At 46.6% G+C, this 27692-nt stretch overlaps 1 protein-coding gene across 1 annotated transcript in view; it reads right to left on the bottom strand.

Moving 5' to 3' along the window:
- Window positions 1–27692, bottom strand: part of CACNA1B (calcium voltage-gated channel subunit alpha1 B) — a 303786-nt gene that overhangs the window by 164712 nt on the left and 111382 nt on the right. Inside the window, exons 6-7 of the mRNA XM_075111828.1 lie at window positions 27372–27559; window positions 2386–2489 (exon numbers count right to left, since the gene is read on the bottom strand). Of these exons, the coding sequence (XP_074967929.1) occupies window positions 2386–2489; window positions 27372–27559 (292 nt within the window). The remainder of the gene's footprint in view (window positions 1–2385; window positions 2490–27371; window positions 27560–27692) is intronic.

Here is a 27692-nt window from a genome sequence, read left to right as displayed (position 1 = left end):
TTTCTGGGGCTTTCCAAGGTATAGACAGAGGCATGCTGAAGCTTAGCCCCCTCATGCTGATAATGTACATGGCAAAATATTGGAAAATAAAATACCACCTGACCAACAGGGGTTTTGTGAAACAGGACAGTCACGAAGGTCACACAGAAGCCTAGGAAACCAGTGACCTAACCTCTGCTTCGCCATTGTTTCCTGGGGGCACTCCATCCCCTCTTTCTACCTGCTGTTCCCTCTCCCTAACATGCGGAGAAGGAGAGCAGCACTGCATCACCCCCAGGATACAGCAAGGATAATATTAAAGGTTATGAGGTGCACATATCATGAAAATAAGCAGCAGGTGAGTGACTGCTGAGTTAACTAACTCTAAATCAACTTTGTTTTATTGAAACAGGAAGGTGGGATATTGCCAAGACCCTCTACTGCAGGAGCCACTAGCTGACACTGTCACTGGGACGTGGATGGCGTAAAGTCCTGGAGTGAAAATGTACCCTATGGAAGTCAACATGCTTTTGCCAATGACCCTTTCTCCACACAGAAACCCATGCAAAGAATAAACTCCAGCAGAAATGTCTTTTTTTTTTTTCCTACAGTGCTGTCTGGGGCTTTTGTCCAGAGAATATAATGACAAGTGTCTGCCTTCACAGGGTCTCTCCATCTTTCTGGTGCCTTCTCCTCACCAGTCCATTCAGATATTCCCACTTTCCTTCCTTGCCCCATAGCTGCAAGCCCACCGCACCCTGCTGAGCAGTGTGGTCAGCACTCGCGCTGGGATGTTTATTCTCTTCAGCCTCTCCCCGGGAATTATTCCTCCCAAGGACGTCAAACCACTATGCAAAATAGAATTTAAAAGCTTCCCTCTGTGAAGAAGATATTACCATCCTTGCCACTAACAAAGGGAAACCTGATGCACAGAGCCTTAATAGGAGATACACATTTATATAATGTTCATGTTTTGCCCCGAGCAAAGGGTCAAGAGAGCCAGGCAGAGGTTTCCATCTTTTGGTCACCAGAGGAGTTTGAATCCAGCACAAAGGAGCAGGAGCCTGCAGGCGTCTGAGTTTTGTTTTAAATCACAAGCATCATTTCAGGCAGTGTGGGCTGACCCCACTGTGGAACGAGGAAGATGAACTACCTAATGAAGAGCACTCAGCCCTGGCTCTGGCGCTCGCTTTAAATCATATGTCAGGTGAGTGTGGTCACGAAGCTCTGCCTTACAAAGCCTCGGATATGGATGTCTGATGAATGGCTTTGATTGGTTATTGATCACGGCCATTATTCCTGCCTTGAAGGAACAGCGAAGTGCACGACAGAGCCTTCCCCATGACCCTCTCTCGTAGCAGCACGTCTCCCAGTCCTCAGACAGAACTGCACTGCTGCCTCCCTGCTTCTGCCCCAGCATGGGCTTTGGGGACAAGGATCCAAACTAATAAAACTGAGCATGAACCTGTTCTTTGGAAAACATTTTTCTTTTTCTAGTAACTTAAAGAGAAAGAGCAAATGCGCAGCACTGAAGGGCTTTTACCACTCCGCAGCGTTAACCCTTTACTCTCTTCCTGTGCTGCCAAGAGCCAGAAATAAATCTAGATCTTTATAGATCTATATAATCTAGATCACCTGGACGGGCTAAGGAGAAACTGTGTGCAAAATGAGGTGCCAAAGTCTAAGAGCTTGTAAACCATTAAGATGATTCAGGTTGTTAATTCCAGATCTTATTTCCACAGGCACTGGGGATGTTCCAGCTAGGCTTTAACTTGGCAGCCTGATCTCTACAATGGCCCAAACCCAAAACTCACATGCAACAAACACCAAATCCTTGGCTGACCCCTGGAGTCTGAACATCAAGAGACCACCGTGTCCCCAAAATCCAGACGTTGGCTTAAACAGCTGGAGATTTAAAAAAAAAAAAAAAGAAATACCACCACAAAAAAAAAGCAAACAACAAACCAAAACAAAACCTGAGATCTTTTAATTGCCTCTTGTTTGAGCTTCCCCTTTCTCCATGCTGCACAGTTACACCAAATGCACTGTGAACACTTTGATGTCCAGCTCCAGCACTGAAGTATTTATACTGGCATCAGTGGGTTCCTGATGGGTTTTCAAGACAGCACAGGAGTAATTGTTGGATGCGCAGGCCCAAATCAGTATAATTACAGGGAGCTCATTTAACTCTTGGGTCTGGATTCAGAATAATTTCAATTAATGATTTTACCCCCCATCCCCTCTGCAAGAAAAGGACAGGGTAGGAAATGTGTGAAGGGGGGCAATGTGCAGTATGATGTATCACCCCATCTTCTCTTTTCCAGCTACATCCTCCCACAGCGGTAAAACCAGCATGCCTTCCCTTTTCTTATCCAGGTGGAGACAAACAAACCATCAGCCTCTTACCCTGATAAGACACCCAGCACCAAGTTGAGCATGAAGAAAGAGCCAATGATGATGAGAGGGATGAAGTAAAGCCAGTTCCAGGTATTTCCTGCAGCATCATTTGTCTGGAAACAAAGAAAAAGGGAGAGAGAAAAACAAATATTAATTCACCTCAGAAAAAAATATACCATACAGAAACTGCAGGGCAGAGGGCAGGGGAGATTCCCCTCAGATTTTCCACAGGGGTGTCCACCACTGATGTACTGGTTAGCTCTGTTACCTTCACCAGTTGAAATGCCAGCAAAAGGACCCATGAACCAAGCTGGTTGTCCCACCATCCACACCACAATTTGTCATCCGCTCCAGTGAGAAGATTCACCGAATTCCACAGCCCCGGGATGGCTCTGCTGCAGGGTCAAAGCTCACTTTTAAGTGACCTGCCTCCGTGCAGGCTTTCTACACCAGCCTCCTCCCTCCCCACCTCAACTCTGACTTCCCAAGTGCTGAGCATCAGTGTCATATTTACATCTGAATTGAGACACACAACAACGGGAGGGAACCACAGCCTTCCGTTAATCTCTGCTGCAGTTAAGGCAGAGCGTGGCACCGTGCCCAGACTCTGCGTACGCACAGAGCAGAAGAGAAGCAGTCTGCAAGAAAACGAGGCATCTTCGGAGTGATTGCCGTTCCACTTCTGCTTGCTCAGCACTTTGGGCTTTCTGCCATCGAACCCCGTGTGAGGCTCCCTGAGTAAGCAGCGGTCTAGATTAAGGGGAGGGAAGGGCGGTTCAGTTTATGACAAAGTTTCTGCATTCATCAACCACAAGGGAGCTCTTTAAGGAAGTGCTGAAAAGTAAAATGCCACATGGCCATTTACTGAAGCCAAGTGCACAGAAAAATGCAAATTCTTCTCTTGTGAGTGAAGAATGGAGCAATTTGAGAATCTGATGTCAGGTGTAAGGGAGGGGAAAAGGGAAGCAAAAAGAAAAGACCCAAAGATATTCTCCTCCTCCTCCCACAGAGGGTAGAGAGTAACACGAACACAGAGCTCACCTACCCGCCCATCTGCAGCAGCTGGCAGAGACTGCAGAGAAACTCCCAAACACCAACTTGCGAGAAAAGCATGAATTCTGATATTGGCGCCTTTTACTTGTTATCTGTGGTGCTTTTAGTTCACTATTCCCAATTATATTTGCAAGTGTAATTTTGCTTGCAGAAGAATTCACAGACAGAAGCACTTTAAATGTGCTTTATTTCAGCCACGCATGCACTTGATGCCACCTCAAAATGTCTCTGTGTAAGTGGAAGTCACCCAAAACCCAAGCAAAACCAACATGTGATGTGGGTGACAAGTGACACAGCATTTCTTACAGGTAATAACATTTATAGCACTGATGCAAGTAAATACCTTGAGGCATTTTTAATATGGGGCATATCTGCACAAATTCTTCCTCAAGGACCATGCTCCGGATCAAGCACATTACAAGCATCTCTCCAAATAGCCAACATCTTCAGAAATATCTATGTCAGTTGATCAGTGACTCACCCGAGAGGAACAGGCACTAACCAACCTCGCCACAAACCACCCCTGCTAAAGGCAAAACCAGCGCATGACAGACAAGTGACTCTGAAGACAAAACAGGCTGGGAAAATGAGAGCAGGAAGACAGTGAATGCTCTGTGCAGCCCAATCTCTCATTACATTTTTTAATGCCCTTTACAGTACCTGTCATCCCACTCCAGCAGTGCCACTTCACTAACTGTTTCGTCTTACCATTCCTTCCTCTCTGCTTTTAGCTATTTCCTTTCCCTGTTCTCCTGCACCACGTCTCCACAGATGGGTTCAGAGGAAACAAGGACACTCGTCCTCAGTGCTTCTTCCCCAACACCAGGAAAGTGCCTGGTACAGCCCCAGCCCGCTCTCCTGGGGTTACCAGAGCAAAAGCCATTTTTTTATATTTAAAGGCTGTTCTTCCATTCTCATTTAGTCGACCGAGGTGGCAGCCCTCGTGTCTCCGGTTGGAGCAAGCGTGTCCCATTCAGCCAGGCTGGGGACCGCCACCAGCCAGGCAAGGGGGGCTGGAGAGCCAACCCCCAAGGCAGAGCTGGAGGAAGGGAACAGATGGGAGAAAGGAAACTGCACAAACATGCAAAAAGAGTGCAGCAGGTTCATTGCTGCCAAATGATCGTTTATCATTTATTTATTCATTTGAAGCCCAAACTTGGCGACAGATCCACAATTCCATGCCACGAGCAAAGCCTTTAAAAATGAAATGTACTGAAATACAAGTAATTAACCACCCTCCTCTGAGAATTTGCTAGACTACCTTATGCTCAGGGCAGGACAGGAACCCACTCTGTTTGCTCTGCCTTGCACACGGGGATCCAGGACAAACTAGAGGGCAAAACATCAGGCAAAAGGGTTGACAGAAAACCTTTCCCCAGAAAACAGAGCCTTCGCAGACAGGCAGCATCTCTCGCAGCGCTCCCCAGCATGCTTGAACCCAGTCACAGTTTATGGTACCGGCTCTGCCATGGTGAGATGATTTAATGAATCAAGCCTGCTTGCTGCCAGGAAAACCAAACTCCTCTCCTCCGGGGAAAGCCCCCCGAGTCCCACAGACACCCCTGGCTGCGCTGAGCAGAGGCGGCAGCCCTCCGCCCGCAGAGCCACTGGGGCTTGGGCTGTGGCCCAGCTCCAGGCTCGCTCATTAAGCAGGATGAGCCAAGAGATCAAATCAAATTTTGTGTTCCAGCTCAAACATTTCACTGGCGTAACTCCTGGCTGACTGTCAGTGCTACTTGATCCTAACCACAGGTCTAACCCAACAGGGAAGAAGGAGAAATTAAATACCTGTCACGATGTGTCAAATTACATCCAAATAGAATAAGGGCTTATGGGAGGACTCCGCCACCGCTCAGGAGCCAAGGAATCCACTGGTTAGTAACAGCCACAGGGCTCACGCACCCCCTGAACAGTGCCCACATCGAGCTGAAGCCTTGCTCCCGGGGACCGGCATCAAACAGCTCATGTCCCTTAAACTTGGCAGCACAAGAATCCCACAAGCAAGGTGCTGCACTATGGGAGACCGAGGCACAGGAGATCTAAGGGATGCTTTCAGGGTCACAGTGGAGACTCAGAGATCTGTACCTCAGGCATCTAAAGCCCATACAAACTGTCCGGCCCCTGGAGTGCTCTTCCCAACAAGCCCAGCTGCCTCGGCTCCCTCTGCCCAACCTCTGCTCAGCTCCAAGCTGCTTCCACCCCCTGTCCTGGCACTGGTACCAAGACACCCCCTTGATGCCTGTTCACAGCTGGTGCCTTTTTTCTTTTCTTCCTAAAAGTGTAACCCAAAACCCCAACAACATCCTTCCAGACTCTTCCCATATGACTCCACTTCATCCATCCTCCACCCTGGGGGCTGATGCCTCTGCTCGGCAGGAGCGCCCAGGTCACAGCTGGATGCCAAAGGACAACCTTTATATGTTGGCTCTCTGCACCACTGGCTTTAAGCACCTCGGGGCTCTCTCCCCCCTTTCATGCAGCACCTAGCACATTGCTGGCATCCCTGAGCAGTGACAGCACGGCCACCTCTGTACAGAGATAGGTGGGTGAATACTGTCATCTATAACAAATGCAGAAGCTAAAAAGCTTCTGTCCTGCAGGGAGATTAATGCCCTGAGCTCCCAATACAGCCAAAGAGAACGGAGTGTACTCCAGCAAAGCACAAGAAACTTCCCACAACACAGCCTTTTGTGACTTGTCCAACACCAGAGACAGGCCAGTATTAATACTCACTTTTTTCTCTCAGACGCAGAGAGCTGTTAGGCCACTGCTTCATTATGTTAACAAGATGGCAGCTACATCTAATTATTAATTCATTTAAAGATAAGTTTTGAAACAATTGACTTGAAAGCAGCCTACTGCTGGTTGCAACATGCTGCAGAGACCAGAAATGCTTTTATATTACCTTTTATCTTCCCTTCTGCAGCCCTGGCTGTGGCCCGCATTCCCAGGGCACGTGGGGAGGCAGAGCCCTTGTGCCTGGCTGCCCTGAGATGAATTTCTCATGTTGCTGGAGATTCTTGCTGCTGCAAGACCAGAAGCAGCTCTGCTCCAGCCAGCCCCATCCCATCACCATAAAACAGCCAGCAAAGCCCTGCCTGCTCCGACATCCTTCTCCCGGCCCATCCTCAGCCCGGGAGCACAACGCTGGCTCTCCGGGGACCCTGCCTACTTTCAGCTCAGCGCTCCTGACAGCTGGGACATCACCAGGGGAGCCTCACAGCCCGCCAGCCTCATGGCCAAATCCCACACGCCACTGACTTCAAACAGGGCTGATCAAAGGGAGCAGGAGCTGGTTTGGTAGGGGAAGGAGCATGTAAATACTCTGCAGCGCTTCCTTGCCAGCCAGGCTCCCGTCAGCAGCGGGGAGTTACTAGGAAAACTATGACAGTCCCTGCAGAAAAGAGACCCAGCAGCCCCCAAGGAAAGGAAGCCTGTGCAGTTTGTCCCAGGGTTGCTTGATCACAGTTTGCATCAGTGATGAGATCCCAGTTCTGGAATCCCAAAATAACAAACCGTCCTGGTTTTGGCTGGGATAGAGTTAATTTTCCTCCTGGTAGCTGGTATAGTGCTGTGTTTTGGATTTAGCATGTGAGTAATGGGGTAACACACTGATGTTTTAGTTGTTGCTGAGCAGTGCTTACACTAAGTCAAGGACTTTTCAGCCTCCCATGCTCTGCCGGGTGCACAGCTGGGAGGGGGCACGGCCAGGAGAGCTGCCAAAGGGATATTCCATACCATATGGCGCATGCTCAGTATATGAACTGGGGGGAGTTGGGTGGGGGGCAGCAATCGCTGCTTGAGGACAGGGTGGGCACTGGTCAGCAGGTGGTGAGCGGTTGCATCACTTGTTTTTCCTGGGTTCTCTCTCTCGTTGTTTTCCTTTTCATTACAATTTGTTATGATTTTGTTTCAATTATTAAACTGTTCTTATCTCAGCCCATGAGTTTTCTTACTTTCGCTCTTCAGATTCTCTCCCCCACCCCACCGGGGGGAGGGTGAGAGAGCCGCTGTGTGGGGCTCAGTCTCCAACTGGGGCTAAACCACAACATAAACACACAATTAAGTGAAATTTGGTTTACACACACAGCCTTGTGGACCGGCAAGTGACTGCCTCTGTTCAACGGGTAGCAAATCCTAGGTTTGAGGAGATTTACAGACTGCAAATTAGAGCAAGTCAAACAGAGAGTAATCCCAAAAATCCTGCTCCTCTCTTTTCTCTAAGCAGACAGCACAGCTGCCCACAACCTCCCACACTCCTCTGGCTTCTGCCACACAACCGAAACCTATCTCCCATGTGGCGAGAGGGATAAGGGATTCCCACGCAGCCAGGCGTGTGTGCCACCAACCAGCAGCCAGCAAACCGGCACACTAAGGCCATGCCCTGAGGGTGAGTCTGGGACCTGACGGGTCTGCCATCCAAAGCTGACAGCTTCTCCTAGCTGGTGCAAACAGAAGACCTGCCGCCTCTCTCCACTGCCCACAACCCCATTCAGCCCATGCCAAGGACCAAGCGAGACAGGCAGTGGTAGCATATGTTTAAATAACTTATTCAAATAACCTATTAAACACTGCTGAACCTGATTAAATCCTCTTGGGCAACACGAGAGCAGCAGAACAACAAAGGCCTTTGCTATAAGAAAATGCTGGGAGGCACGTGGCAAGGACTGGATAACCTGATTGGAGGCTGTTGTGTTGCAATGAACCTAAGCAAAGAACTCTCCTTTCAGCTCCTCATTTCCAGGTTTGTGATCAAAACACCGTCATTCTCTTTGCCCTTCTCCCAAAGCCATCACTCTCTCCACTTGCAGTCCCTTTATTCCTATATTGGGAGAATAAGAGAGACTCAGGGATGTCCACACATAAAGCTACACCAGGTCAACTCCATCACCACAGACCCGCATGTGAACACACTGACTTTATGGTAAGTCCATAATTAATATCATTTATACAGAGTTCCTGATAACTTTGACTTGCCCTCAGGAAGGCGCTGCACAGGGTAGGATGTCAGCGGAGGCCGGCTGCCAGGCACTGCCCAACCCAGCGGGGACTAACCCTCCACGGCAGACCCCTTCTGCACGTGCACCTCCGTGGGTGCCGTCACCACGATGCAAACTTATTCCCGCTCATAGCTGGAGCTAAGAAAACACACTCCAGGCTTCATGGCTCAGGGTTGAATTCCCTTCTGCTGCTGCTACGGGTGGCAGGCACCTCTCGAAGAGAGTAGCTGTACAGCACTCTTCACCAGAGCTCCCTCTGCCAGTGCCTAAAGGCAGCCAAAACACCTTTATAGGTGTTCTTCTGTTGACTTTGGAGGTTTAAATGAGACCTTAAGGGCAACATCTACAGAATTGTAAAGTCAAAACCATCCTACCATGTACCAGCACCAACCTGAGTAACAAATCCCAGAATAAGGTCTAGGCTGCTTCTACCAGCAGATCTCCAGCTAGGGTTCCCTGGCTGTGCAGGCACTGCTTTGGGGTCTCTAAGCTGTTAGAAACCCATTTAGGCTTAGAGTTACTCCACTTCTTTACCAGTAGAGCAACAAAACAACTCCCTTTGCCTCTGAACAAGGAGCCAGTCTGCTGCTTACATGAGTTTCTTCTTTCAGCCGCTTTTTCCAGAATAAGCAACCCTGAGGCGATTGCCCTGGATCCCCAGGGAAGAAATTCTGCCACCACTTTGCTCAGCACATTGTCCATCAACGTGAAAAACAAGCAATTAGAGGGCTAACACATAATCCTTTGGAAATGTTTCCAAAGTGGGGTTCAGTAAAGAAGGGATCTAATCTGACAGGTACAGCCAAAGCTGAAACACCACAGACCATTAGCTCTTTACCATGATTTTAATCAAAATGTATAGTACACCTAGAATTTACTCACTTTATTCTAATCAACGGCAGAGCCTGACTTATTTGGGGCAATTAAAGTGTAATCTTCTCTAAGATAAGTGCTTTTGCATTGAGGAAAACTCTCAGCCTGCCTTTGAGAGATGAACTCTATTTACCCTTCATCTGATTTTTCACAATTCACTCCTCGCTACTTCTGTTAATTAGCGACGCTATTTATGGTTGATATATTTCTCTCTGTTCCTATTCTTAGGATTAGGTGAACACAGAAATTACTAAGAACAAAACCAAAACTATTAAAAGCGTGTACAACGAGCACATGGAGCCCTGCCTCGCCCAGCACATTTTCTCTAGGCACTAAGTAACTCCTGCTGAGCTCTTCATCAGAGACAGGCAGACCTTGCACAAGAACGTGTAAGGGCAGAAAACCCAAATTTGCTGAGGAAAGCCATTCTGAGTTCAATCTGTGGAACCAGTGATGACCTAGTCTGTTCACAAAACAGTCACAGACTCAAATGACATTTAATCCAGTCCCTTCTCCGGGATGCCACATAGTCCACGTTACCATAATATCCCAAAGTGTCACCCTTCATTTCTGAAAAGTGCAAAGTGCTTTCACAGGTGAAGAATGAGGTGTACAGGCTTCATATGAACTTAACAGGTTCAAGTCCAAATCTAACTCACATCTGAAGCCCCTGAATGCATACCTGTGGTCAAGCATAAGCTTTGCCTATTGTAATTAAGAAACACTCATTATTATTATTTGCAGTGTAATTTTAAGTAAAATCCCTGGTGGAAATCCTGGACCCCGTTCTGCTGAAAGCCCTGGAGAAAATCCTCTGCCCCAAAACCCAGCCTGGGGGAGAGTAGGCCAATGTATTTGTCAGACTAGAGCATGAGATACTTGGCTTCCCCTTTAAAAAGATAAACCTAAAATCTCGCAGGACACTGAATAGCTTCATTGTATTTCAGGTTTTATTTTAAACAAAGATGACCACAAAAGGGGACTGAAGTTTGTGTAAGCTTCTTAAACTCTTGCAACTTTCAGAAATAAATCCAGAGGTCTAAAGAGATAATGAAGGGGCCTCAGTCTCCCATCAATAACATACTGGGAAGAGCCGAGGAGGAGTACAGCATCTTCCTCACCAACCTGACAAAACCATACCTTAACATCTCATTCAGTAGAGCTATGAAATATTTTTTCTCTATTCCATTTATTCTGTTACAAAAAAAGGTATTAAAATTTATTACTTTTCAAAAATATTCTTTTTATCCTTTTTTCCTACTTTTTTCCCCACATCTCTTTGGATCAACTGAAAACAGAAGAAAAAGAAAACCAAATAAATTTTTTAAAAGGCTTTCATCTTTTAAGTCTTATATAGCCTTTTTTCACCCAGAAACACCACCAAGGCCTGCACTGAGGAGGACTCTATTGCTACCCCAGCTTTTCAGAAGCTGAAATTGGGCCATAGCCAGGTGAAAGGAGAGCTGCTTCCACAAGTCGCAGCAGACCAGCAAGGGAAGTCCCATCTCTCAAGTCCTGACCCAATGTGCTGGCTTATACGAAATACCAGAACCTGAAAAAAAAGCTTTTTTTTTTTCCCCCTCTCCCAGTTCCAGTCTAAATACAATCTTGGCACAAAGTCAGTCCAATAACTTTTTTTACTGACTTTCAGATGTTACAGTCCATTTGCTGAGAGCATCTGGCCTTCAGCTCTGCAGGGACGTGACAGCTGGGCATGGGGGAGTGCTGGCGATGGACCCTTCTGGGCAAAATTAAATCTGCAGAGAGGTGCATTTCCGATCGATGCTCAGGGGTTGATCCACCCACCGGAGGGAGATGACGGAGCACCTGCCTGGTGTCCTGATCTGTGCGAAGGATAAAACTAAAATGGGCTGGTTAGTGAAATTAGTGGTCAGCCCAAATCCCACTCCCACAGACGCTACGTATGGTGAGACAGGATTGGACTGGGGTTCAAATACTCACCTTGAGCATCCCTCCTCTGGGATTGGTGGTTCAGGTCATTCAGAGCAGGTGTTCTTGTATGTAGAGGGAGTGAATTAAAATGGAAGAACCCCAGCCCAGCAAGCTGCAGGAGAATTTGGTGTCAGGCTTAAACACTACTTCTTGTGGTTTTGTCTGTTTATGCCTGCTTTGAGGAAAACTCCTTAGCTGGAGGTTTCTACATGTGGTCATGGGATGGACAGGATCTCAGGAAGCCCTGAGGTCCATATGAGGTCCAGCTAACAACTCAAGGTTGGAGGATCTCCTTATCACCTCCTAGAGAATGTTTTAATTGTGCCTCCTGTGCCTTTATGGTAGGTGCCAAGTCAGTTTTGGACACTAGGAAATATTTCATGGCAGAGAATGTGTTTTCTGGGGGCCTTTTGGGGTCGGGTGCTTGTTGTCTTGAGGACCAGCAGTTGTAAGAAAAGTATTCAGAGAGCCCATGGGCCTCTGCACTCTTTTTCACATGGAACCTTGGCCAAAGACAATCAAGTCCTGGGTTTACCCATGTTTGGGAATTGAACTCCTTGGGAAGAGGCGCTCTAAACTCCTGGTACATTTACACTCACATCAGTCTTTCTGAGATGATCCTCTCTCTTCACAGAAGGTCTTTGAGTTATTCCACTCTTCCTTTATACCTTCAGGATAGAGGTCAGTCCACTTTACTGCTGTAATAACAATCAACCTTGTTCAAATCCCTCAGTTACTCCTCAGAACCATCCATAACTCCTGGTTCCCAAGTGGGCATCGGATGAAAAATATCTGGAAATTCTTTGAGTCTCATGACACTAAAATTGATGATGTTCTGAAACAAAGATAATCCTTCTGCCCCCAAAATGGAAGTCACTTGCATCCAGGCCCACAGACACTTACTGTTTAGAGGAGCGGAGCACAGAACTGTTCACCACCAGGATCAAAATCAAATCCAAAGTATTTCACACCCTGCAAACAAAAAGCAAACTACTCCTGGCCTGAGACCACACACAACCAGCCTCTACCACAGACTCTAAAAGCCTTGGCAGCACCAGCTATGGATAAGGGGTGGCAGCGGCCCGGTGCTGTAGCATTCAACGCAGCGGCAACTCATACCGGAGCAGAAGGCAGGAGGGGTTAGTTTGATTTCAGAAAAATCCCCCTGAAAGCATAACTTAATTTGCATTCATTTATCACTTCATATTCTCAGAAGCCACTGTCTTACTGTCACTGGATTTAGCATCACACCAGCCACAATAATTGGGAAAGATGCTTCCCCCCAAGCATACCCAAAGCAGAAACGCCGTAGCAGTCCTGCCTGCCCCGTGCCTCCACATCACGCAGCGGTGCCCATCCACGCCCTGCAGCAGCACAGCTCTGAGGGAGCCCTGCCCGAGGTTCTGCCAGAGAAACCTCCATTTTGCAGGCTGAGAAAGTGCTCTGCAGAGATGGTAATGCAGATCTTGCTGCTTCTCCACAGGGCAGGTTATCCTTTGCCCTGACATGGTCTTGCCATTCCCACCCAGTCCCAGAGCTCTCCCTCTCTGCCTGCTCAGCCCCACACCCTGAGGGGCTGCCCTGACACCCGGGGGTCCCCAAACAACACCCACAGCGTGTTTGAAAATCAAACACACAGCACTTAGGCAACAACCGTGATACATGTGCCTTACGCTTCCTCAGCGGGCATAAAGGTGCCCTAAACATAAGGTGAAGCACATCTGCCCCCATCACAGACAACGCGCATCCTCTGGTCCAGGAAGAGAAACCCCTTTCTCATAGTGGGCAGTAAAAACAAAGAAGGAAAGGCAGCTCAAAAGCTATCTTCACAGCATCAAACAAGAGAGCAAAGCTCCCATCATTTTCCATGGGGTAGGAAATCCAGGTGGAAGCCTCAAGCAGAGGACATCGTTGTTTAAAAAAAATAAAAATACATCCATACACCTAGATAATTAGCTCTTTGCTTTTTGATACCTTATGTTTCAAATTTTCTAGCTTTTCTTTCCAAGGACAAGAATTAGAAAGTCCCAAATAAGAGAAGAAGGGAGCTGTAATTCTCTCAAGCACATAAATCCAGGAGCTGGGCCTTCAGACAGAAGCATCCAAATGCAAATACTCAACCCAAATACCAGAAGACTCTCGCTAAAATCCTTGAAGCTGGCAGCATTTTAATTTTGCTACAATACTGCTAGCCGTGTGTGAACATGTTTTAACTATAGTCATTTCATGCAGTAATAATGCTAATTCAGCCAAGTTTAAATGGAAGCAAATCCTTCCCTTTGTTTCTCCCCTTCTGCAGCCTTACAGAGCTGAGGAGACGGGGGTGGGGGGGGGTGGAAACGAAACACACTGATGTTTTACACCTTGATCCAAAGGATTATGGTACCAATAAATCAATACCTAAATATGTTAACAGGATTTCTTGATAAATAATTCATTCTTTCCCCAGCTAGTGTGGACTCACTCAGCTGCTTTATTCATGAGCTTCTTGCCTGGCACTATGGAAGTTCTTTCACTGTCAAAAATTACACGTTGGCCAAGGGACTCTACCTGGGTTTAATATTTTTTATTTTGTAGTCTCTCCTCCTCTTCCTTTTATTTTTAAACAACTGTAGACTTTAATGATGACTACAAACTTGCTCTAGGCAATTCCTTTAGAAACAGGTAAAGCATGTTCACGACAAGGAAGGTCAGGCCTCTGGTGGAGCTACGCTGGAGAAAGCATATACCGCAGCAAACACGCAACGGACCGCCCTGTGAGCCCCACCAGGCAGCTACGGCAAGAAGCTGCCTGGAACATGCATTTTACATACGTGAGCACCTTCTGCAAGGTCGCACAGCAAGTTAACGGTGAAATGATAGAGCCCTGAAAGACCAAGGCTGTAACCAGAGGCAGCCAAAAGCAGCTCATGGGCTACTTGCAACCCAAAGGCCTTTCGTTTGACTAGCAGTCTCCAGCTGCGAGGGCGGACTGAGGCACTGCCTTGCTGATGGCCCCAGCGCTGAGCCCACAGCCCAGCCAGCAGTGCATGGGGGCATCCGTACCAAGCCAGAGCCATTTATCTCAGCACTCTCAAAAGTGATGTCCCGCAAACCTTCCCTACCTGAATTCAAGATTCATCATAAATCTAAAAGCCAAATAGCTAGTAAGACCAAGTAATTAAAATAGTTTCACCTAAATGTGACTCAAACTGAGATGCTAAGGGGGCAGCCAATTCATCCGGCAAAACTCCAAGGTATTCTGTGATTCAAACCAGCACCGCAGGTGCCTCACATAGTTATCTCCAAGTTTCTTTTCTCTGAGCACGCAACCGAGCTCTGTTTCTGGGAAGGGGGAGAGCACACCACCAGGTCCCCACACAAAGTTAGCACAGAGGCTGTCGGGGTTGGGTTGTGCAGAGTTTGAGCAATGGTTCCTCCTAGAAAAATAGGCACTGTTTTTGAGTTTGAAATTCTTGGAGAGCAAGAGTGTTTTACAAGTGATTCATTGCTTGAGAAGATGCATGCGTAACTCAAGTTATACTTAGAATAAATTCAGTGCTCTCTTGATGTGTTTTTCTGTACTGCAAAGCCAGCGAGGCTTCAGGTATCTGCTGTCTTTCACTGAAGAGCCAAAGCTGTCCCCAAATGTACTCCTGAAGTTGTAAGGAGGGAGGAGTACACACTTATGTACACACACAGACACATATTTCAACCTCTGTTCAGTTTGGCTGCTCACAGATACATGCATTAATTACATAACGATGCATTCGGACCAAAATGTAGGTTTTGTTGGTCTAGTGAGTAGATGCAGAATAAACTTTTCCTCCCACTCAGCAGCCCCTGTGGCCTGGAGCCCCTAACTCGGCAAGGGAGCGCCAGTCACGTGAACCGATTCCCAGAACAGTGAAACAGTCCAATACTCAGTCAGTTTATGACTTTGAACATAGGAAATTGTGGATCAATGACCAAAATCATTGTAGATAATGGCAGTCCTGAGAATAATGTGCAGACTTCCTCATCATCTTAAATGCAGGTCTAGATTCTTCCTGAAAGAATAAAGCCTATACACCTCAAGCACTGATTTTCCCCTCCAAACATTGCAGGTGAAATCTTCCCAAGGAATTTGCAATAGCAGGGAACTGTTTAAAATGAAATAAAGTCTTGGTTCCGTTGTATAAAATTATAATAATAGACGATTACATGCATGTGTTCTTCAGCAGAGGACTGGGGCTGTGCAGAGTATCAATCTATTTAGGTTAGGCCACCTTCTCATTTTGTCTTCTAATGAGACTACCTCCAGTGGTAAAGCTTCTCTCCTAGTCAACCATAAGCAGGAAATATCCTTGTAGATACATCTACAGCTCACAGAACTAGCTGGAGCTGAGAGCTCGGTCATGCAAACTTCAGAGCATGGCAAAGCCCCCAAGTCCAGCAGACCTTTGTCGATGCAAACCCTACTTCTCAGGACAGGAGCCCAAAGCTATTTTACCACTATCATTTTCCTGTTTCAGGCAAAATAAAACAAAAAACAGTTGGTCATGATCCTCTCATCTCCATCTAAAGATGTTTCACAAGGTTTTATTAAGACATTTTAAATAGAAAAAAACTGTCTGCTAAAGGAAAAAAAAATTTTCTTAACCACAAGTCTTGCCAATTTGTTCCAAATTTGAATGAAAACTGTCTGTGAAATTCCAAATTTTGTGTGAAAATGTTTACCATAGTGTAAACTCATTAAGTCTGCAGAAAATTATGAGACTGGCCCATCTCTGCTCTTCTCCGTATTCTAAGTCTTCGCTGGGAGGGACATGCCAAACAACAAAAGGTTTTTCCGCAGACCACGCTAGTAAACAAACTAACCCTAAAATAAGCAGATACACCCAGCTTTTTTTGTTGTGTTGCTGAGCAGGTGATTTAACCGTTATTAAAACACAGTTTCAAATGCCTCAAATTACCCCCGCCCTGCTTAGGAAACATTTACTCAAAAAAATGGGAACTATCTACTCTTTTCTCTCGGCTCCCTCCCGTGCCGTATGGAGCAGCTGTGCAAGTCTGGTCTCCCCACGCTGCAACCTGTGTCTGTAGTTACCCCCTGGCACTGTGAGGAGTTGACCTCTGGCCGGCGAGCTTGATGGTTGGTACCAGCATTGCTACAGCACTACAAGCTCTGGACAAGCTCCAAATTTACCTGCTTCTCTCTTCAGAAACAAACAAGTAAATATTTTTAATCCAGCTAAATGGCAACTGGGGCTTCCACTGTAACAGCCAATGCAAGTTCTCCAGCTGCCTGGGCTCTGTCCTGAGCTCTTACAGCCCATGCCCATGAACTCTCGCTTTTTCATGACTTTTCAGCCTGGATGCTAGGCAAGATGACTTGGGTCTAGAGTTTATCTTGTTTCATAAGCAGTTATCCTGCTTTCCACAGTTACTGGGCAATTTTCCTTCTGCAAGGGATTCACAAAGCATTTGCTGGATTTTGGCACAAGGAACACAGAATATGAAAATGTTGATGGAAAAAAAGTGAATTAGAAGTTTCTGATTTGAAATTCTCTGTAGTGCTGGGAACTTTATCTGTTAGAAGGAAAACAATGGGTTGCCCAGAGAGGTGGTCAATGCCCCATCCCTGGAAACATTCCAGGCCAGGTTGGATATGGCTCTGAGTGACCTGGTCTAGTTGCAGATGTCCCTGCTCACTGCAGGGGGTTGGACTAGATGGCCTCTAAAGGTCCCCTCCAACCCAAACCATTCTATGATTCTATAAAAAGAAGGGAGAAGGCTTGAATGTCACCAGAGGTGACCCTGAAAGAGGCAAAGGAGAACAATGACACCTTCTGCCAAAGAGTAGCTTCACCTTGCACCTTGTTGTAGCGCCCTCATGACACACACCAACCAGTTGACCACAGATAACCTCTACCCCAAAAGACTGTTCCCTGTTTTCTCTGCTGCTGACACAACGCAGAAAACAGCCCTCATGGCACCCACCTGTGGAGTTCCCCAAGCCCAGCACCCCGAGCTGCCTTGCACCCACGCACCTAGCGTCCTGCTCATCCCACCACCAAGTCACCCACACACAGCGCCACACCAGTGCACCCACACCGTATCCATTCCAGCAGCCTGCCTTTATTTCTCTCCTGTACCCCAGGGCATGTGGTCTGTAAATGAAGGAGCAAAAGCTTTCCCCCAGAGCCCACATAGAGCCAGCGCTTCTGTCGGACAAGGCAGCCGCAGGTATTTCGGGTTGCCGTAGGAACTACAAGAGCAAATAAAGTCTTCGTTTTTGGTTTTCTTAGAAGTGTTCTGTTATTCTCTTCCACTCCAACCACAGATGTAGCAGTCATGGCATAAGCAAGACTGGCGTACTTCTGAAAGTACACAGCTGCCTTTTTCATCCTGTGTAGGAAAGCGATTGTTAGGCATGTAAGAGAGCTGCCTGTACCCACGGTGCTATAATGTTGTCAAGCTGCGAGTGAATTTCTTCAGCTGGAGTTTTCACTTCTTGGCAAGCACTGATGATTAAGTTGTTGTTTGGAGAGATTTTCATGTCTTTTCAGAGAGCAAATGCTCTGTTGAAGGGGCTCTTTAAGTTTGTATGATATATGTCACTCTCCTGCTGTACCGCTTAAGTGTCTCCTATTAAACCTGGAGGCAGCCACCCCACAGTCATTCTGAATATACCTTCACTAAGACATTAAACAAAAAGCAGAAGATTCAGTGAGGCACTTAAACTCTTGCTCAGCTTTACACATTTGCTCAAGTGCTTTTCTGAACAGGTTAATTTGCTGAATCAGGGCTGAAATGTCCCAATCCTTTTAGCCTTAGAGACAATGTCCATAAGGGCACTGGGTCAGGCAGTTTATATTTCCACATGGATGGAGACCCAAGCATGGTCAGAGACATACTTCACACGCATCTTAGCATCTAAATATTTCAAAGCCATTTTAGCCTTAGACATGCTCCACATTTTCTACTACAATATCTTTGGATTTCTGCAAAACCTTCCAGATGAGGAAGCATGCAAAACCTGCCATGCAGGAACGCTGCATCCCTAAACTATCTGGGAGTTCAGCCCTTTGGCAAACAGGCCCTATGGCCCTCCAGACTCCAGGAGGAAAGCGTGAATAAATGGATATCAGCCAAGGCAGAATTTAGACCAGTATAAGGTGGTTGTACTGACAGTTCGTAATTCCACACAGGATTCCTCCATTTACTGTCTGCTTTTCCCTCACGGGCCAGCAGAGCAGTTCAGCCAGGCAGGGCAAACTTGTGCTGTTTGTTCAGTGATCTCCAAGGGATTTTTCAGCTGAACTACAAGCCTGTTGATGAACACACCGATTTATTATACTGCTATATTATGTGTATCTGATAAGGTCTCATTAGTAGCAAACAGATTACTCCAAAGCCTGGTGTCAGGCTTCTGTCTGGGGAAACGGGAGATGAGAAATCCAGTCCTTCTGCTCAAGAGCAAAATGTTCGGGATAGTTTGGGCACAGAGCTCTAGGGAGGGTTTGGGGGCACAGAGAAGCGTGGTTATTTTTATGCCACTAGGTTTCTGCCTGGCACTCAAGCAAAACACAGGTAACAACATAATGGGATGGAGCAGGCTTAAAACCAGCAGGAAACATGGGTGAAACCTGCACCTCAGTAACCAGCTGGTCTATGCATCAACCCATTCACTACCTCAGAAGAGGTATAAATGGGACATGGGCAACGCACAGGCCACGTGCAGGCTCTCTCCGTTGGGATGGGTTTCACACATAGTGAGGCTCCAGCCAGAACCTCCAATGTGGTTTTGTGCTCAAGTTAATAGTTTGGCTGGCCTGCTCTATGCTTTTCTTGCAAGGGCTTGGTCATCCCTATGTTGGTCTCTGTCTTCTGCAGACTGCCAGCCTAAGTTCTGCAAAAGCACCAATCCATAGTCCAGGCTCTTCCCTTCTTCTACCCACTATTGCACCAATCCTGCACTCAAAGCTGCTGGCAGGCGCTTGGCTGCCTCCTCCCAATCCTGCCATCGCTGCCCAACTTTCCTGTAAATGATTGGTGATACTGAAACACAAGAAATCACCATTAGCCCCACAGAAGCAGCAAGAGACTGGGAATTATCTATCACCTCTGTGTGCACATATAAGATGGTTGATTCTTATTAGCAAATTAAAGTCAACCTAACGCAATAGCGAATGCAATTTAACACTAACAACATTAGAGGATATTCTCTTCTTTAAGAAACTGCAGGGGAAAAAAAGAGCACAGTTACATCCCTGCAGAACCTTAGCACAGCCCAGGAGCTCAGCTCCTACCTCCGTCACGAGTGCAAGACACCAGCACGTTACACATGCACTGCTGGCTCCGTAACGCAGCACCTGGCCCCAGGCATCTCCCTTGGCACTCAGCGCGTTTCCAAGAGCAAACACAGAGTGACAAGAAAAGTTCAGCACTGGTGAATACCAGGTCCCAAGGGTAATCTCTCCCCATGACAGGGCCAGGGGAAATTTTACACTATATATGTAACCCAGCTGTTGGGGGATGCTGTGTGCTCTTGGCTCTAAGATGGTCCAAAAAGCTGGGAAGTCAGAACAGGCTCTTTGCTACAGACAAGACTGTGGTGGCACATTTCTTCACACACCTCTAAGCATTGCTTGCTTTATCATCAATTCTTTTTAATCTCTTTGCTTCTCATTCCCCACAGCGTGCTGCATTATTAGATCTCTGACAGGGCTATGTCCACCTCTTTGAAGACCCAGGTAAATCTTAAGGCCCTGGCCACATGCTGTGTTCCCAGAGAGCATTTCAGCTCCTCCAGAAAGCCTAAGTGAGAGCAGAGCACCCTTGTTTTCATGCTGCTTTTGTGCAGCTGTTAATGCCAAGCATGGCATCAGTCCCCTGGTCTGGTTTGCTGGTGCTGCTCTCTTCCAGCCCTAGGTCCTGACACCCCACATTCAACTGGAACAAGCCTTACCTCTTGGACACAACAGAGAACGCAGTGTAAAAGAAAGAAGCCATATCAGAAATGTGTTGTGTGATTCAGAATGGTAAAACAAAACCTTATGTTGTGCTTATTCTTCCTGCTAACAGAATGTATGGAAAGCACTTCAGCTAATTTTTCCCCCCCTTTTCCTGCCTGCTCACACTTTTGCTGGCTAAACAGTTTTGCTCCTTAATATGTTAATTCAGAACAAGGAGAGCTCATACACACACGTGTGCACAAAGAGTAATCATGGAAGACTGAACCCATCATAAACCTCCTCAGCCACGAACACTGCAGGCTGCCAGCCCCAGGATGCACAAACACCACTGTAAACAGAACCTCACTGATTCTCATCCATCTCAGTATCTAGCAATTACGGACTTGTGCTTTAGTGGACTGGCTTCAGGTCACTTCTGACAGACAGCAGCTCATAAGGTATATTAAGGGAAAAAAGCAATTTCAAAACCACCTTCACAAAGTCCCACAGGCTTTACTATTGCATTTACTGCTATAGCAAAGTAGTCGTGACAGTCACACATTAGGAAAGCCAAGTGCATAACTTCACAGGAAACCACAGTCATGAGCAAAGGGCCAGCAAAAAAACCCACTTAAGTCACCTTTAAGGCTTAACTGGCAGGTTTAAGAGCTGCTTGAAAATGTGGGGCCTCTTGAGCCCAGGAGGAATCCCTCAAGCAGGCAGCGAGCCAAGAGGAACCTTAGTCCAAGCCTCTGAGATGACGGGATGCTGCTTTATGTTATTTATTTCCCATCTGCTTTCTGTTGCACATTCACCTGAACTCTTCCTCCACCTTCCTGGAGAGTTTTGCACAGGAAACCACCTCACGGTCCAGGCAGCCAGTGCCAGTCACATCCAAACTCCTCCTGAGGAACATCACCTTTGATTCCTCCACTCAGAGTTGTGTCTGATGAAGACCGAGTGTCAATGGTTCAATCCTTATAGATAGATGACCCCAGAAAGACATATGTGAGCTCTCCAAAAAACTGGGTCAAACAGATTCTCTTCTGCCCCTACAAACCCCCACACATCCACCATCCCACCAACAAAACAGTCTCTGGGTTGGGCTGGAAATGGAACAATTATATCCTAACCTTCCATTTCTGTATCTTCATAGGAGTCAAGAAATTCAAAGACACAAAGGGGAATGAAAAATACCAAGTGAATCATAAGCTATTCTAAATTCAGTGAGGGTAAAGTTCTAGTTGGTATCCAATTTAAGGTAGACTTATATTTTATTTGAACTGTTCATTCTTACTTACAAGCATATTAGGTTAGGCCCAGTCCACAGTCTTGAAATACCAGCTGGACACCAATATTTGTCAGTATAAAATAGAAGAAACATGAAAATCTCTTGCCATTAAGATCAAAAGAGAGTGAGTGTACACTCTGACATTTCTCCTTTCCTGCAAGGAGTCCCTATTTTGCAAAGCAAATTCCACCGTGTAGCTTTGAACTCTTGTAGAGAAAAGATAAAAGGTGAAAACCCAGCTCTTTGAAAGTCAGCAGCAAGACTTCTGCCAACTTCAGATGAATCAGGTTTGCCCCATGATTTTCTGTAGGAGAACTAGGACCACAAACCACACCCCTCAGCTTCTTGGAAGCTCATCATACACCTCCACTGCAAAGGCATGACTACCCCTCACGGAAGGGTATAGAGCAGCTAGCTCAAGCAGTGCTGGCTGTGTAATGACCACAGTAAGGAGCTCAGAAACCTTCCTAACCCCCTGAGTATGCAGTGGAAAGCATTACACTCCAACCTAGCCACAGCTACAGTGCTAGGTCTACCCTAGCTACCTCACTGAAGGAGACCAATGTGTCTCCTCTGGTTACAGGCTTTGTAATGAATGTTTCTACTTAGCATAGTAAAGAGAGTTGTTTTAACTGGGAAATTCATGGGCAGGCACAAGACTTTTCAGGCTTTTCTCACATTGCAAAACAAGGTGAGCTTCCCATGACAATCAGGATCGAAGGCAGGACAGTGTTTCACAAGGGAAAATAAGGTTCTTGCATGGGAAAAACTGAGAATTATTGCTATAGAAGAGGAAACCAGGAGTTATACTATTGCCTCTTTAAAAAGTTTGACACCTCCAAATAGCCTATATTAGCAATACGCAATAGATGAATCACTGCCATTCACAAACACTAAGCATGTAAACAAGATTATCTAAACCACAATTGTTTAATTTGAAAACTAGTTCCAGAGGAAGATCAGGACTCAGGAGGTCTCACATCGAAGGGCACCACAGTTTCTCTTGCTGAGCATCAGCATTATTTCCTCCCACCTCCATATTCCTCCCCAGCACTCAGCCTCAGTTTTCTCTACCCAGACTCTGCACCTTAGTTTGCCAAGAACTTGGAGGCCGTCATTGGAAATGTTCTCCTCCCTCAGCAATGCTAACATCCTCAAGCTCCAGTGGCCATTGGTTATCGTCAGGCAGCTATGCTTAAAGCATGATAACAAGTGCAGCATGATAATACTTAGCATATTGAAATACTTTATGGGAACTAATTAATAAATTTACATAATGGTCCCAAGAGATAAGCTGGTCACCAGTTACCACCTACCCCAGTAATGGTTCCCTCAGGCACAAGCAAAGCAGATGCAGCAACCCTTGCTGTCTCACACCAGCCCCAACCCCAGTGCCATGCTCCAGGTGAACACTGCTTACTGCAGAAGCGCCTGCCCTGAGCAACAGAGCCCAGGGCAGAGCCTGTGTCAGCACCACCAAACTAGGATGCAGAACAGTTGCATCAGCCCCATGCGGGGGCTGGTCCCCATTGCTGAGAGGCACAACTCATGTCACTGGACCAGCCTGGGACTACATCAGTCCCAGTTGCAGAAAAAGAAGTCAGGTTTCCTACTCTGGGGCATGTTGTACATAAGCAGCATTGCTGCCCACAGCAAGCGGGTGCTCTAGGTAGGTTTTTCCCTAATTTCACAGTCCAGAAGATGCTGTGCCCGTACTTCGGGCGTGTCTGCACTGGATTGGACTGAAAAACCATTCACAACACCAGACTGTGACACTAAGTCCTCCCACATTGAGGAAAACAGGTTACTCTATTTTAACGCATTCCCAGATCTTGTTGAAGTCTTGAATTAGCAGGAGGTAAGTGCATTCCATTCGCTGGAGAAAAGGCTTTTCCCTGTCCTCAGGACACAGCAACTTTCTTAAGCCATCTGCTGTTCCTTGGACCTTTTTGGAGTAGAAACAGGCCACAGCCGATGAATCTGCAGCTCACAGGAGTGCTTGTTTGGAGCAATTGTCCTGAGACTATTGTGCTGCTGATTCAGGAAGGAGTTTTCCCCAGGTTATTCTTAAAACATTTCACTCAGTTGATGATTCAATCTTTTTGCTTCAAGTATAAAATCACCTAGATAAAAATCGTGCTAGAAAGCTTTCATTGGCCCTAATTAAAATGAAACTCTGTGAAACTATAAACAATGGATCAGCAAGGAAAAACCGGGCTGAGATTTGTGAACTTGCGTTCTCTCTGACCTCCTAATTCCTCAGTTTGTCACAGGAGGAGGAGTGAATATTTGCAAGGTAGATTATTTACTGCAAAGCCTAGCCTTTGATGATGTTTTTCTCTAAATCTGTAGGAAGGCTGCATCTGGAACACATATAAAATCATCTCAATCCTTTGGAAATGACTGAATAACCCTTCACAACAAGCTTCTCACTTTGGAAAGACCTGAGCCAAACCATCAAACTCAAGGCCAAGCTGCCTCTTTCCTGAACGTCACTTTACACTAAGCTCTTCAGTTTGCCTGGTGCCACCACAGACTAACTTTTCAGTCTCAGAGCTGACCTGGTAAAGCACATCTCACCCTGTGACTGACCCCAGCCATCACCACTGCAAACTGAAAACCTAACTCTTCTGAACACCCCGCAACAAATGTAGTAGCAGGAAAAGAGGAGCAATTACAAAGCCCTATTGATGCAGGGCAGTCAATCAATCACCATCTTCCAGAAGGAAATGACTGACCCATTAAGGAAGCAGCCCATAACCTCAACTTCCCCGTAATGGGTCTCAGTCCTAGACTGCCCGGCATCGAAGGGATTTCAGCCCTAAGAATGGACCTCATGTGGGGCTCTCTGCTTGAACAGCAGGAAAGGAGAAGGTTTGCCCAAACAAGGCAACAAACCTACCCCAACAAAATCCAACACGTGGCAGTAGGCACACAAAGGGAGGAGGGGAGGAAGGGCTCTGCTAAGCCTGAGGAACAGCAGCCTTCCCTGCTTTCTAGTTAGTCAGTGGGAGAAAAAGCACCAGCCTTTTTTCTTACTAATGCATAATCACAGTTTACATAGACTGCATCTTGTCTCTTGTGGTCCCACAGCCTTTTGCAAATCTTAATTAAGCAAAACATTGAAAGTAGGTTCACAGCTCAGCTCTGGTGAGCACCAGGGGAATGCTGGTTTCCTTGAGGAGACCAGAGGCTGGGGCTGGTAGGGAAACTAGCTCCACTATTGCAAAAATTTCCTGGCCTGAAACATTCTCCTCAGCAGTGGAGAACCCAAATGGTGAATCAAAGCTCCTGAACAAGTAATAACCTCTGACAGTCACCTGTTGTCTGAGCCTAAATATGCCGGCTTACATCCTGTCCTCTACCCTGACACACGTTTGCTTATCCCACCACTCAAATTCTGGGTGCAAGAGGCAACATCTTCCAGCTTCTTCCCGTATCAACCCAGTATCGATCCAGCGGGGATCCACCTGATTATTCAAGCAACACTAACATGCAGTTGCTGAACTGGCTGGTGCTGGATGGACGGACTGGTTGCGTTGCTGTTACCTCTGCACACTCTGACAACTGCATCCACAAACACCCACCATGCTGGGTTTTCAGTCATTGCTGCAGCATGGTTTGGGCTTTTGTTTCATTTTTAAATTTGGTGAACTTAGAGTAGGCACAGGAGAAACCAAGGCAAAAGCCAAGCAGCCAGAAACAGCAGATGACTGAAGCTGTGAAAAAGTTAAGGGCTGCACAGAGTGGATCTTCTCCACCCACATCTTTTCTCAGCTACTAACCTGCAAAAGCACAGCCAGCTCCTCAGCAAGCAGAGCAGCACGGGGAGGGGGTGACACAGCTTGCAGGGTAGGGCCAAGGGAGAGGGGGCAGAGATGGCTGCTGGCACTAGTTACACGAACACCATCTGCCAAGTGGTCCTGTGGCACGACAATACCACTTGCCCTCCACCCAACAAGCAGAGACCCTCATATCTGTCAGAGACATGAACCCACCAAGCATTAAAATCTAAGCTGCAGTCTCAGAGAAGGCTTGACATTATACAACAAATACTCAACTGCATCTCATCCAGGCATCTGTTTCCAATTATATTAATGGGTATCTAGAATGATACTATAATAGTTTTTAACGCAACCCCCAAAATCAATACCTCAATAGTAAGCTCTAGTTTTTGCATGTGGTACAAAAGGCAGTTTAGGAGAAGGTGATCTAATATACCACATATTGATTAATCAATTCCAGCCAGGACACTAATGGGCTTTTCTTACAACAGTTGGCACTAGAAAGAAGGAGCGGGATTGCTGAATGAGGATGGGAAAAACTGGTTGTGTGATGAAGTTTCAGGGTGAGGGGAGGGTACGCAGTGGGGAAATGGGCCCTTCTAGAGACCACTCTACGTGGGCACAGACTGGGAAGAAATGGAGGAACAAAGAATGGAGAAGGTAATAAATCAAATATATTGGCTTCAAACGCAGCAGAATTGTACCTTGCAATTTACTGTAGTTGATATTAATAATATATTGCTGTTGCTACAGAAACCCTCACAGGAAGGTCTGCAAAAGAGCCCAGCAGGGGTCTAGAGTCTGTATTAAGGTAGACCAAACACTTTGTAGTCTTATCAGCCAGTGAAATGGTCTGAAGGCGTTATTAATGCCTACCTTAGTTATTTTTCCACATTGGCACTTCTGGCAGGGACAGTGCCGGTTAATTCAGATCATCTATACATGGTTGTCAGATTGTCCTTCCTTCTACAGTCAAGGGAAAGAAGCAGCTACTGTAGCTATACATCCTAACCATCAGCACTCACTCTCTCCTTCCTGCCCCTGTACTTGATAAAGTCCTTTACTACCACAGAAAACAGAAGTACAAAACAGCTGGACCATCCTCCAGCCCCAAACCACAGCACTTTATACCCACTGTAGAAACATGGGAAGATCTAAGCAAATCAGAAAGCTCAGGAGAACAGGTCTGCAACAGATACTCATGTCCCTTACAGCTCCAGAAGAGCAGCTGTCACACTTTGCAAGGAAATATGATACAGATGCTGAAAACCCACCGAAGGGCTCTACTCCCAGCCTGTTAGCAAGACTTTGGTGCTTGCCTCTCGAGGCAGGCCATCTCAAAATGGTAGGTATAAATTACAGGCACAAATGAGAGCATTACACTGCCTGAAGGACAAGTGTCAGAGTCATTCAGTTGTTGCTAGTTGGGTGAGGTTGCCCTACTCTTTGTAAAATTGGAAATAGTAAAACTGACCAAGAGGTTTTGACCTTGAGTTGCTGTGACAGTTGGTCCTGGCTGGCAGGAGGCACAGCCAGCAAAGACTCTAGCAAGGAAATTCAGCCTGGTGTATCTTCTCTACAGCCAACAGAGTCATACCAGCTGCGAAGGTGTATTGAAGTTGCCAAAACTAGTACTGGGTCTTGGTGCTAACATCCAGGTGATGCTGCTCATTGACGTAGATTACAAGTTTAGTCATAAAGGTTAGACCCAGTCAAGAGAGAAAACCTCTAGGTACAAAACATTAGCAAGTCACTGGTTTTGCTACCCTATATTGTGCAATTTGGTAACTGACCCACCCATCCTACAGCAGTACACACCAGCATCTCGGAGCAACACGCACCAACTCTTACACACGGCAACACCACGGTGATGCAAGACATCACGTTGCAGGTAAGCACGTCTACAGCCTCCAACAACCACAGGCCATGACAGTGGTTCAAGGGCTTTTACAGGACCTGCAGAACAACCCTCAAGAAAATAGGAATGTTCCTCCTAACAAGCAAGATCAGGTGCTAATCAATAAGGGAAAAACACACCAACTTTTTCCCAGAACAACATTTTCCAAACTAACACAATGCTAACAGAACCCCAGCAGCCCTTCAGCCCCATCAGTGGACTCACATTGTAGAGGATGTCAGTCCATCCCTCCATGGTGATGCACTGGAAGACGGTGAGCACAGCAAAGAGGATATTGTCAAAGTTGGTGATGCCATAGTTGGGCCCTTGCCAGTACTCCCTGCAGGTGGTCCCACTCTCACACTGCCTGGCAGGAGGCTCCTCTCCACAAGGAAAATCTCCCACCTCATCACCTGTAGAGAAGAACAGTGGGGACAAAAGTTACCAGCTGAAGCCAGTCAAGCAGCTGGTGCTGCTGTGCCCTCCTTGCACCACTTTTCAGGTTTCCTTTTGCCACTATGGGCATGTAAAAGATATTACGCCCAT

The sequence above is a fragment of the Phalacrocorax aristotelis genome, chromosome 17, assembly GCF_949628215.1.
Source record: "Phalacrocorax aristotelis chromosome 17, bGulAri2.1, whole genome shotgun sequence".
Lineage (NCBI taxonomy): Eukaryota > Metazoa > Chordata > Aves > Suliformes > Phalacrocoracidae > Phalacrocorax > Phalacrocorax aristotelis.
Note: the sequence above shows the minus strand (reverse complement) of the source record. Positions and strands in the feature narration are given on the sequence as shown.